The sequence below is a fragment of the Enoplosus armatus genome, chromosome 1 (assembly GCF_043641665.1).
Source record: "Enoplosus armatus isolate fEnoArm2 chromosome 1, fEnoArm2.hap1, whole genome shotgun sequence".
In the NCBI taxonomy this organism is placed as follows: domain Eukaryota; kingdom Metazoa; phylum Chordata; class Actinopteri; order Centrarchiformes; family Enoplosidae; genus Enoplosus; species Enoplosus armatus.
The window spans coordinates 4,577,713-4,591,121 of NC_092180.1; the positions used below are offsets into that span (position 1 = coordinate 4,577,713).

The 13,409-nt window shown below is 41.8% G+C and overlaps 1 protein-coding gene across 1 annotated transcript in view; it reads left to right on the forward strand.

Annotated features, from left to right (window-relative positions):
• LOC139282486 (protein kinase C-binding protein NELL1-like) overlaps window positions 1-13,409 on the forward strand; it is a 203,036-nt gene that overhangs the window by 66,504 nt on the left and 123,123 nt on the right. The window contains exons 6-9 of the mRNA XM_070902231.1: window positions 2,607-2,679; window positions 3,240-3,322; window positions 9,443-9,577; window positions 11,525-11,627. Of these exons, the coding sequence (XP_070758332.1) occupies window positions 2,607-2,679; window positions 3,240-3,322; window positions 9,443-9,577; window positions 11,525-11,627 (394 nt within the window). The remainder of the gene's footprint in view (window positions 1-2,606; window positions 2,680-3,239; window positions 3,323-9,442; window positions 9,578-11,524; window positions 11,628-13,409) is intronic.

Sequence of the window (13,409 nt, forward strand, 5' to 3'; positions counted from 1 at the left end):
CTGACTGTAAAAGCCAGCAGACAAGCGAAGTGAAGGTAATTTTATCAGCAATAACAGTGAGTGAACTTGTGAACGTTTGGGGACACAGAGAAACAAATGATGCACAAACGGCACATAAGCACACACCTCACACACACAAACACACACATTTGCACTACTTGTTAGGCCCGTCATTGGCTGTATTCCAGTCCTAATTCAAAGTTTTGCATTTAGTCAAGACTGCAATGCCATCTGTAAGTATTCCAGTGCATTGGATTAGAAATGAAACAATGATGTCAAAGTGCTGACTGTCAGCTTTACTTTGAATATGTTCACATCCACATCAGTGTAGGAACTGTAGCCCTTTTTTTACATAATCCCCGGCTGGGATGCTACGTATACATTTGGAGGAAACACACCATCACCTGGACAGTTGTCCCTTGTTGCCTTGTCTGTATGTTCATCTTTTGATCATGCTAAAATTAGGTGGTGTGGGGACTTTGTATGAGAAATGCCAGTGACACACAATGTGGATGTGAACACCCTCACACCTCCTTAAGGCTGCATTAATTAACTTTTTGGGCACTTAGGCAGAATACGTTGACACACACACACACACACACACACCACCCACTCACCTGATTACCTTAAAAAAGTTGCTCTGGCTGACGTGATGTAAACAATTGCCTATTTAAACAATTAATCTAGGAGACAAGGAACAACATCAGCATTCATTTATAGTCCTGCTTCTGTCTACCTGATGAAAGTAAGTCCAATGTCTTTTTTTAACTCCTGAGAAAAACATTGAGCTTTTTAACTGCTAGCTTATTCAGCTAGTCAATAAATGTCTGTCTGCCATTTGGTGCTGGCAGTTAGCGGACGCTGGATCTCTCCGAGCAGGGATGCTTAAAACAGCTGCCTCCTGATGAAAGCGGTGAGACTGAATCACACAGAAAAATCTTAAACAATCAACAAAAAGAGGCTTTAAAAATCTCTGCACAGCTCCCCTTTCATATTACATGTAGGCCTTTAATATATTGTTATTGTCAAAATACTTCAGTGCAGGTTTAAAGCTGAAATGCAGCACTTTTACCCCATTCATTTTAAATCCAATGTGCTGTTGTACAGAGACAAAACAATGGAAAACACTATTCTAACTGTAGTGTATATTCATTCAAATGCAGCTGTGTAATTGGACTCATCTTGCTACGGGACAGCATAGACATTATGCCGGAATAGTGCTTTTCAAACATATCTGCCATTGGCTTGGGCAGAGGCATGAAACACGTGTGTGCACATTTCTGTGTGTGTGTGTGTGTGTGTGAGAGAGTTTTTATGACTTCAGTTCGAATTACGTACTGATCATTGACAGTGATGTGTGGTCAAGACCCCGATATTACACCACGGGGACATCTGTGATCTACACCTTCATTTTCATTCTGAGTGAGACCGACATTCTCTTCTTCACCATCCACTGCTCACACAGCCTGTGAGTGTGTTTGTTCTCAATCTGTGCTGCAAGCCTGTTCGCCTCAAGGCTCCCTCTCCCCGTGTCTCTGTGTGAAATAGAGGCAGGTGTTGCTTGCATCCAGGCCAGCCAAATGCACTGTAAATGGATTTCACATACACATAAAGCAGAGATGAGTTGATGCCAACTGTGCTTGAGGTGGTGAATTATAATGTCCTTCCCGCATGTTTTCTGTCGCCACACTGAAGGAATGGTGAAATTATATTACCCCCGTGTGTGTGTGTGTGTGTGTGTGTGGGCACCCCAGTGTTTTACAAGTTCGGTTTTCCATTAGAGAGGGTGCCTCTTTTCCAAGATCGTTCTCTGTGGTCATCATGAAGCTCTCTATTTACCAGCCCTGCACCTCTGGAGATAGCCCGTCATTCAGAGTGATTGACAGTCTGTTAAAGGAAAGAACCCTATCGGTTATAGGCCATTTACTTCTGCCTATGTGTGAAGTGCGTGTGCTTCAGTTCAGTTAGGATGCTGTATGCATAGTACGGTAATAGGTTTACTTTTTTAAATACTTGCTGTGGTGGATTTTTACTTTTCTAAATACAAACACATTCAAAGGTACCTTAGATAAAAGTACATAGATGTGATCATTTATGTCTTTTTAGGGGCTGTTTCATTATGATTATTAGCTTAATGCAGAATTTATAGATACATACAGACTGCTTTACCGGCATTCCTGCTTTAACCACATTAAAAATAATTTTCTGATGCCAACACATCTACTGGTTGGAGAGTGTTTAATTAAAGTCATGTATTATATTTTAAACATTATCTCTGCGCAATTGCCCAAAGTAATCACGTCTATTCCCATTTTCCACCAAAACACCAAGCACTCGCTTTGCGCTGCCTCATTTGAATGAACCTCCCACCTGTTTGCGCCTCTCCTCCCACCTGTGCATCGCGCACACAGACGGGAAAAGCGAATGTGAAGGTCAGGGAAGTATCAAAAGCTGGTTGTTGTGTCGCCAAGTAAAGAGGAGCCTTAGTCTTTGTCATGTTTTTAGACATTAGATCCAAAGACATATCCCATGATGTTGCCAGTCCATGTGTGTCATTGTCTCTCTCTCTCTGTCTCTTCCCTGCACCCCTCCCTCTGTGTTCCCAGGGCATTATCCAGGATGTGAAGTTGATTTTCGCTCCCAACGGCTACATTACACAGTGTCCTAACCTTAACCGCAGTAAGTATCATGATGATACAGTCATACATGGTGTCCAGCACACCCACTAAGAGTAATAGAGGTAAAAAAGAGTACTCTCCATTACTGTATGCCATTATAGTCAGCTGGTGGTCACCTCTCCCTGCTGATCACAAACAAAGCCTCCCTCCATGTTTCTTCTTTCCTCTACTCCAGTAATCTTCATTTTGCTGTAATTCAGATTCAGTGCAGCCTCCTCTCTCCCCGCTTTGTTTCTCCATCTGTTTACTGTCAAACAGATTAAGATACAAGGCCCCCGCTGTGCCACTGTCTCGGCCACTGATCAATAAGGCATGTAATCACACCTTGTCACTTTATTATTGATACAAACACCAGCCGCAAGCCTTAGACAAAGAGTAGACTGACGTGAGAGGCTTCCCTTTTGTTTGCTGCTGGCCGCCATGAGCCACGTCCAAATAATCAGGCTAATGAATGTTTTTTGCATTTTGCTCTTTTCTTCTTTATCTCCTATCTAAACGCTCCCCTCTTGCCCTTCCTCCCCTTTTCTTCTCTGTTTTGGTGCTTCCTTTTCGCCCGTTGAGCCTGTCCGACCTGCAGCGATTTCCTGAGTCTGGTGCAAGGCATTATGGACCTTCAGGAGCTACTGGCCAAGATGACCCTGAAGGTAAGAACGAGGAACAACCTCTCACGCAGAAAACTACCACCGCCGGCTCACCAGACTGTTTAACAACTTAGGAGAATGTATAATATATTGCAAAACTCGATTTATTGTTGTCACAAATGTTGAGGAGACTTTACAGATAAAAGAAAAACACTCAATATGCAAAATGTTGGCAACCGTGTCAGTGAAAGATTGCTAAATAAAAGTATTCAGTTAAAAGATCCACTAATACCCTTCTCTGTTGTAGCCTGACAAACTAAAATAAATAAATAAAAGAAAATGAATAAATAACTTCCTTCTTCACTACAGCCGGAAACAGCAGAATCCTTTGATTTTGTTGCTGCCTTCATTGAAGATTATTGTTCTTTCTCCCCTAAAGTCAGTATCTCGTTTTGTTTTTTCAACAAGACGGTGGACGAAGAAGTTATTAAAACGACATGCACCTTAATCTGTCTTTAGAAAATATGATTATTCCGTCAGTTGTAATTGTGAGCGTGGATTGAAGTGGTTTTAAATGACTCACAGAAACACACAAAAGATATTAATGTGCATCCAAGAGGGAACAGCAAACAGACGTCACTTAGTTCCAGAAGATCTCATATTTGTTGAACTTTGAATATACAGTTGCGTTATAACATTAAAGGGAAAGGTGAAAATGTAAAATACTTTATTATCGAGTAAAGTACAGACAGGAAGGAAGAGTAGAGCTTGACAAAAAAACTCAAGGTCCACTTACTCGCTTGTTCATGAGCTTTTGACCATATTACACGGTCCTCATCGGCAGATTGAGTTTGCACAGTTGCCACTGTAACCGACACAACCCTGAGTAGCGATTGTGTAACCTCGAGATTCTTGTGCTTTCATATCAGTTAAAGAAAGGAGTGAAGGAAGGAAGCAGGGAAGGATCAAAGATTATATATTTTATGAGGTTATGTCATATTATTTGAGTCAGCAAAGTGACTGTGCTAACTCCAGGCGTCAGAGAAATGTAGTCTAGAATTTAGGACATCTTTTCTCTCTGAAATGTGATGGAGGAAAACAGCAGATGTTTCCTTTCTCCGTTTTCCTCACTTCTCATGTTTTCCTTGATTACTCACTGATTGTCATTTTCTGTTGAATCACAGGTTATGGGATTAAGACATTTTATTTATTGAGAATTGCAGTGTGAGTACATTTAGATCAGTAATGCATTCATAATGATCTTACCTAAATACTGATGTCAAGATAAAAGTGACAATTTATCGCAGCTACATCTTTATTAGCACATGCAGGGGTGGGACAACATGCGATATAACTTCTGTACATACACTGATAAAATTGTTATTTCACAATTTGAATTAGATTTAAATTTAATTTTCCTGCCCTGCTGCTACTGCCATTTTAAATGCTAGAGGTTTGTTTTTTTCGGGTAGCACACAGACACACACACACACACACACACACACACACACAAAGGCCAAGTGCATTCAGAGTTCAGGGAGGTGTCAGGATATGGTGATTTCATCGTGACAACAGGAGGCTTAACAGGGGATGTGCTTCCTGCCCTGGAGCCATGGGGTAGAGCTTAAACCATTTATAAGACTAAACATCTGCATATGTGTGTGAGTGTGTGTGATTCGCTCTGTGTGTGTGTGTGACTGAGTATGTGCTTCTATGCGCATGAGTGAGTGCTATTAGGTGGGAGTGAATGAAGCAAGGACATCTCAGCGGGCGCACGAGCTATAGAATAATTTCCGGTGTAAATAAGGGTGAAATGAAGAACATTACCCTTCCACTGTGTCAACGCCTCCTCCTTCCCATGAACACACCTCGTCCTTTTGCCACCTGTCCTCATTGCTCATACGAGTCGCAGCAGGGAGGATGCATTCAACTTCGGTGCTAAATGGCCTCTCTGCCTTTATGCTGCAGAGAATGGAGGAATTCAGCACGAGTGAATACGTCACGGTGAATAATTGCTTGGTCCTGAGTGTGTGATGTGGAGTGTCAAGGCGAGGTGAGATGACAATAAGCTCTGCTGTGTGTGGATTAGCATGGCAGCATTTGCATGTATTATACCTGCGTGTTTGTGAGGGGAAGCACAAGCATGTCTTAATGCCAAAACACTTTAGAATTAGCTCAATATCACTTTTTTCCGATGTCACAACATGGAGTATCAGCACAGATACCAATCCAATATTATGTTTGTCTTCTTTAGGATTGGTTCACCCCAATTAATAAAGAAACATTTTTTTCTCACCTCCCTCTAGTGGTATGTAGCCATGTAGGTCAAGGTTTTCTGATATCGGTCTCTATAGTGGTGACAAGGGAGGAATTTTGATTGTGGTGCTCACAGAAATACACAAATTACCAATACTCACAATCAACAGCAACATCGCTTTATAGAATGAATGTCCCTGAATGAATGTTTCTCTGGATTATCCACAGACCAGATTTATTAAACTACATTCTACTGAAGAAATAGTCCCAATAAAATGAGTTGACAAGGTCAGAGACAGATACGGTATCTGTAAGTAAGTAGGTTTATTTAGTATAGCACCTTTCACAGAGCAAGGTCACAAAGTGCTTCACAAGAGTAAAATTGTTATAAATAAGACCCTAAAAACAGTGAAAAAGAAACAACCAATAAAACATAAGCAGCAGGCCTTAAAAACATGCAAAATAACAAGCATGAGACAGCACAAGGTGAGACAAAGGCCAGAAGATAAATAATAATAATGATGAATAAATAAAACCCAAACTGTCTTCGCTAGATACTGCTGGGGGTAAGTGGGTATTATGGGTGAACTGGAACCCATTCATACTTGGATATTGTCACTGTCCAGTGAAAATCATCTTCAGTTTTTGTGATTTTTGAGTTTTCAAATTACCTCCTCTTTTAGGCAGGGGAGCTGCTAGATATTCTGGGCCCTGTGAAAACAACTCTCTTCAGGCCCTTGCATGTTCCAGTCTCCCTGTTTATCTCTAAGCACTCAGAATCTTCCAGATATTCTCAAATTAGACGAACAAATCCCTCTTAAAACCCATCGCATTATCTCAAAATGAATTCTCACCGAGGCTCTAAGTTAATTTAAAGTTGGTATTTTTGGAGATACATGGTCTTCACAGCCGGAAAAGCTTCAAGTAAGTCATTAATGTGCTATTCTTTCTGGCAAGTTGCAAAAAAATTCTCCCTATGCTCTTACAATAGCTAATCCATAATGTCTGTGTTTACTCAGTTTATTTGGATAGTTAAAGGAGGCCTGTGCTGTTTGCCCTGATGTATTTGGTGGAGGTGTTTCTTGAATCCCAAAAATGGAGGTGACAAGTGCAAAGTTAGCATGACCTGAAGTCAGAATGAACACAATTATCAGAATGAGATTGGATTTATAGTTTTATAGTTCCGTGTTAAGGGGTTACAATGCATCTGCGCTTCTTCGAAAGTATACGTCAGTCTAGTTGCAGTATCAGCGGATGAAATCCAACGCTGAACTATAAATTACCTACACCATAGATTTATATGCCGGGAGGGCCATTAACTCCTTGCGTCAAGTATAAATCCAGCTTTAGAAACAGGTTGATGCAGATTTCCCTTTGATTTACTGAAATGATTGCACAGACAACCATTTTGAAAATTAAATGTCAGTTTGGCAGTGTGTGTGTGTGAGGCTCAAGATGCTCACTTAAGTGTCAAAATCCTACGTTTTCAACCATGGAAAGTGGGTTGGTCATTACATTTCAGGTTTTTTTTAACTGTCACTGTCCTTCACAGCATTTATATTATATTATATAGGCTGAATTTGGAAGGCTAAGAGAGAAGGATTCCCCTGCTTGCTGTCAACCTAAACACGTCATTACCATCACTTACACTGTACATACATCACTTAAACAGACTAATTTCAAGATGCATTGATCTATTATGCCTTCAAGCTTACCATCATGGTTTGAAGTCTCGGTGTGTGCCTGTTTCATTGTTACTGCTAAAATATGATAATTACTTGATGGCAGACGTCCCAGATCTGGATTACAAACAAAATCTGATTATTTGCTCGTTGGCCCAAGACTGATTGAGACTAATTTCATGGAAATTCACTCACTTTGACATGCAGACATGCAGGCAAACAAAAAAGATTAAAGGTAATAAATGCACCTTTCCCTTGCCCACCTTCATTTGGACTTTGTCTTCAGCTGTTATTTTATTATTTCACTCATGTCTCTCAGCCTCATGTATCAACCATAGGAGATACATGCCGATTAGCCTCTGACTCCTTTGCGCGGTACCACTGTGTCATTTGATGCTCATGTTGTACAGGAAAGGTATTCCTCGGTGGTGCCTTAAGGCAGCCTCCCAGTCTTTGAAATTGCATTTCAAACATTTTGTTTGGGGCTTTGACAGGACACATCTCTACCGCTCACAGCTCACACAGCTCTCCAACAGGAAGACTCTAAATAAAGCAAAAAGCCTCTGTGACCACAGCATTTTTTATGGAGAAGCCTTCATCATTTTGCAGTGAGTCGTCTCTTTCTGACACTGTGGCCTGGGCAGGTCTCAGAGGAGCAGAGGGGGGCGGAGGCAGAGTGGCAGAGCAGGCTCGAGTATCTTAAGTGGACCTACAATTTCTTAGTTGACCTACGCTGCTCAGATCAATTGGATCTTTTTGAATTCCCACACCTTTGAAACAGGACAACTCCCACAGCCAGCTCCTACTCAAGGCTGTAAGTGAGCTTTCATAGATACAGTGGGCTGTTTTGCACAGAAGAAGAACCCAATGGAACAAAAGTGTGCAGATTATAGAATTATAGATCAAAACTGACCTTTGATAGAGGCTGATTTTCAACAGGAAAGAAAAGAGGCTTATTCGTGATTTACATGGCACTGTATGTGGTTGGTTTAAGTGATATGGAAACAAACTATACAGTCACGTTACATGACAGTTGTTGCTCACAACATTAAAGAATTATTTATTGCAGTTGGATCAACAAGATGACACGATTATTAACAACTTCTCTCCCTGATTGGATGACTACTACTATATATTATATTTATAACTCAGACTAGGCTGATTGTAGTTTAGCTGAACTTGGTTTGAAATTATTAAAACAGATTTGAAGTGAATCCCAACGGAGTTACACAATTTTAATTAAAACCCGGTCAGTTTAAGGATTTAAACCAAAGTTGAATATTAGTTTAAATTTCCCTTAAAGTGCAGTGCAGGCCAGAATTAAGCCACAAATCAAAATGAAGCCCATAAATACAATATCATCAATGTGTCCACCTGCAAATACATTTCATTTCCATTTGCCCCTATAAAGCTTCAAAAACATAATAAAACTTGATTGTATTGAGTCCTTTCTTTGGTTTTCTCCACAGACGGACTCGCTGTGCTTCTTTGCTGCTTTAAAAAATGGGAAAACACAGCCATTTTAGTTTTTAAACTCAACCCAGTGTTAGTTAAGTCACATCAATCAAGTCCAAGGTTCAAATTGGAGTTTAGAAAACGTGGAGCAACAGGGCTGATGAACTGATCCAGTTTCCCTGTCTCCTAGAAACCACATTTACTGTATGCACCACTAATTGTATCCTACAGTGTCCAGTGTCAAAGCCCTGGGTGTTGTATGCCCTCCATCCACCCTGACCTCCTCCTACATGACTTTCATGCGGTGCATAAACGGAGCGCTTCCATCACTGGAAAATTTGTAGTACATAAACATAATTTCTAAGACACAGTGTTCAAAGTTAATCGTGGTTGGTGCAGCCCACCCACTGAGCCCCTCTCTGTGGCACTGCCTCGTGACACTTTTATCAAAGATGCATCACTTCTGTCGAGAGACAGCCGAGAGTGTTGACCATGAAATAAGATGAAGAAGAAGAAGGGCTGATCCGGGTGTAGGAATATAAGAGGGGTGAGGCAGGGTTGCGGCTGTCAGCCCTGTCAGTCATTTCTCAGTAGATTATAGCCGGAGGTCTGGAGCATGAGCTGAATGATGATCAGTTATTATTCTATGTACCCTTCTAATGAGTGGCTCCCGGCGGAGCAGCTCTCTGGAAAGCAGTCCGGGACGCGCCAGAGGGCGAGGGGGATAACCTGTGTGCGCACTCAGACTTTTGATTTAGTTTTGTGACTGTGATTCTGCGCTCGTCCTCAGCTGAACTACGCCGAGTCCAGACTGACCCAGCTGGAGGGCTGTCACTGCGAGATGACCTGTGGCGCCAACGGCCTGGTCTACAGGGATAAGGAGCTGTGGGTGGAGCCCGAGAACTGCAGGAACTGCGCATGTAAGGTGAGTGTCACCCTCATCCACACGATCAAAGAATGAGGCGCCGGCTTTCAAATATCGCACTGTAAAAAATCCCCATCATATCAAGAGCTTTATTCTATTTTTGAGCCCTTTTTTTTATTAAAAACATCGACTGCTGCAAGAGGATTTTTCCAACTAAGTCAACCTGTGAAATTTGTGTCAGTATCTTGAGAGGAAGCAAAGTTTATTTAACCCCTTAGTGCCCTTTTTATTTTCCTTTAAGATTGTTAAAATAATCTTATATCACAGTCAGTGGCATGGCGTGACTTTTCCACTAGGTGGGGCTACTAAGGCATGCTATCTGCCATACTGTCGCGTAAAAATACTATGCTGAGAATCTCGCTGAGAATTTTGGTGTCATTTACGGGCGCGCTGCTTCTGTCCTCTGTCGTCTGTGTTGGAGTTTGACACACACACACACACACAGACAATTTACAACCACGAAAAGCAAGCAGGCTAGCTAAAGCTTTCTTTATGCTCGGTGGTCAGTCTGTCTGACGATCACCCCCGCTCGTTTCAGTACTTCTCCTTGCTACTTGGGCAGTGTTGCCAGGTTGGTTCTAAAACTGAATTAGTAGGAATTTCACAATTGGAATTGCAGGACGCCCTTAATGGCCACAGTGTCTTATCTTTTTAGTATCTTTGGGAGTGTATACCTTTTTATCATGACAGTAGAGATAGGAAATGAGGGGACCGAGAAATGAGGAATAAAAGGTCTCCAGCCAGACCAAAGACATTGAGGATCATGGTGTGCTGGGCCACCAAGGTGCCCCAACAGTATCATATTCTGCAGCAGCTTGTTTCAGCTCTTCATTGACGCTGTATGATTTTTACACCGAGTAAAATATTCAAACCCAAGAGACCATGTTTCTTTTCCCCCCAAAAGTCTTGTAGCAGGTTGATTTGAGTTTGAACCAAATGCAGATTTTTCATCTTTTTAAAGAAAATAAGAATTTGATACTCAATAAACAAGATTGATCGTATAAAATCAATTGAAAAATAATAGCCAAGGGAAAGTGTGTACTTCAAAAAGGCAAATTAACAGAATAACTTCTGAAACATCATCATCACAGACTGATGTTACATAGCGGCATTGCACGATTTGAGGGTAGATGTTTTTTCTTTGATGGGAAATCACTGCACTTATTTCCTCCACTCTCAACATTCAGCTTCCTTAACTTGTGTTCCCATCAGACTTCCCTATTTCCCAGCCCCTGCTTCGTCTCCCTGCCTCCTGCCCACCCCCTAATAAGCGCCCCCTAATAAGCCTCCCTGCCTGTACTCATACATAGGAGCCAGACTTTGAAATTTGTTGAATCAGGCCATCCCGGTCCCTGGGGAATTAGACTTGCTGCATCATTGCACATCAAGTACAGGATGGAGTTTAGTCGGTCTGATTTCCTCCCGTGGACATGCCATTAACTGATAACCGCGGCGTCCTGGGGGAACCATTTCCGATGACTCATGAAATGAAGAGGCACTCGCAGAGAAAGATATCAGCCTCAAAATTGAAGGCAGTCCTTCAGGGCCTGAATAACTACCTGCTATCAGCAGGCCGCTTGATTTCAGTGCCCGCCATCCAGCACTCGATGAATCTGTTATCTGATTGCATGACATTATAATTTGTTTTTTTTATTCATAAATATTATAGCTTTCAGTTTCAGGTTGCATTCCTGACGGTGGGATTGAGCTGTATTTTAAGCCACATTGGATGAAAGCATACATAACAGTGCATGTGTTGTATATGTTCACTGTTGTTGGGTTGGGGTAAAGATTTTTTATTTTTCAGATAAAGGTATAAAATTCCATGAGTGCTTGTGCAAATGTAAATTGAGACGTGCTGTATATTCACAGTGAGCGTTGGATTTTGATGTTTGCATGTTTTTGGTAAAAAAAAACCCTGAATAAATACGTATAATTTTCTTACAGAATGGTGTGGTGGAGTGTCGTAGGATTTTCTGTCCTCCGGCAAACTGCTCAGAGGACTCGCTGCCTGTACATGTTGATGGGACTTGCTGCAAGAAATGCAGACGTAAGTATCGGCAGCACGCATTTAGATCAAGCAGGAAGCAGAAGGAATTATCACAGCCAAACCTGTGAAAATCCCCTCTGCTCATCTACAGAAATACCTCTCACACCTCACAAATAGGCTCAGGTCAAATGACCCGTTGGCACGGCTGCTCATTTGTTTTTCTGTTATGAATAAAAGATTAAATTTAAATCATCTTCATGTTGCTTAGTCCACACCATGGCCCCTACCACTATTCAATACCACTGCTTTGGCTTATATGTTCTCTATAAACCAGCGTAGAGCTAAGAATCATGTCATCTCTCCACAGCTGCTTTATTGAAAATCAATTCATCTCTATAATCCTTTTGGTTTTATCAGTGCAGTAGAGTTAATCAAGAAACATTAAATGAAGTCGTATCTTTTGCAGCCTTTTTGTGGCATTATAACAACATCACAATGCTGTTGTTTTTTGGAGAGGGCAGTCATTATTAGCACAACCGCAAAGGGTGGGGTCACACAGAAATTCGGTCCCCATGAGACACATTTGCCCTTTGTTGAATGGATTCCTCATGTTCTCCTCATGCAGAGTTCAGTCGGCATGAACTTTGTCTTGCAAAATATCGAGACTCTAAAATGTCAGAAGGGGGGATTGACCTCACAATAAGGAAGTACTGTTGATATCCATTTTAACTGGATGGGGAAGTAGGCCTAATAGAAGCAACAGAGCGGGAGGAGCGCTGCATGGCTGCCAATGAATGGAAGGACATTGATTCAAGGTGCTGGCAATGTTTGACAAAAGCGTGTGTAATTGACCGTTCGCCAAACCCTCCCCTGGACAATGTTTTTCTAATCATAGCATAGCAACCGTAACTAGGCCCAGCTGTCAAGCTTTGAATTTCTCCACATGCCAAAACAACGTGCGTCGGGCTGCATTAGGAGCGATGCTCTGTATATCAATAGTTTGGAGGGGGGTGGATTCAACTGTGTGTTTATCTGCTCTAATGTAAGCTGCAAACTTTAGCATTCCTGGCTAACGAGCTTACTGCCTACAGTAGCAACCTTGCTTTATTTCCAGAATTTAGAATAATGCTTGTGGAAACATTAAAAGGTCAGCTGGAGGGGGGGGCCCTCAACACAATCACGGAATTTAGGCATTAGCATTAGCTTACACTAGCTAGCATTTCAGCTGACATACAAAACCTGGTTTTGTTTACGTCCGTGTGAAAAGACCAATTGTTTTTAAACAGTTACCACAAACAGTATTTGAGGTGCAACTACAACCAGAACCTGCTGTAGATACAAACAAGAGCACTGTTGTTTGTGGCTGATGTTCTGCTGGCACAATGAAACCGGAGTAAACTATCTGCCAGAGCAAAGATCACAGTTGCTTGATTTTCTTGGAAGCTGAAATGGAAGCACTGGTTTCTAGTATAAAGCACACAGGGGTCTGGTAACTGCTCACAGGCCCACAGACAACTGTGTCTGTCTTGCTATACCGCAAAAACACTAAATCCCTGAAGTATAGTTTGTCTTTGAATAATTCCAGCCTTCCTCTGCCTTCCTCCATCCCTCCGCTCGCCCCTTCTTCCTCCTCTTCCTCCCTTGTGAACATCAGAGGTCTGGCACAGACGAACGAGGGAGCAGTGCTCCAGAGCTGCGACTGAGCGCTCCACAGTCCTTCACCCTGGAGAGGAGAAAAGCAGGACTTCATATCATATGCTTCATTTTCTATTTCTGCTATCGCCACAGGAATATGCAGAAGGGTCTCCTCTGTTGTATTCTTAATGCGCTGTTACACTTCCT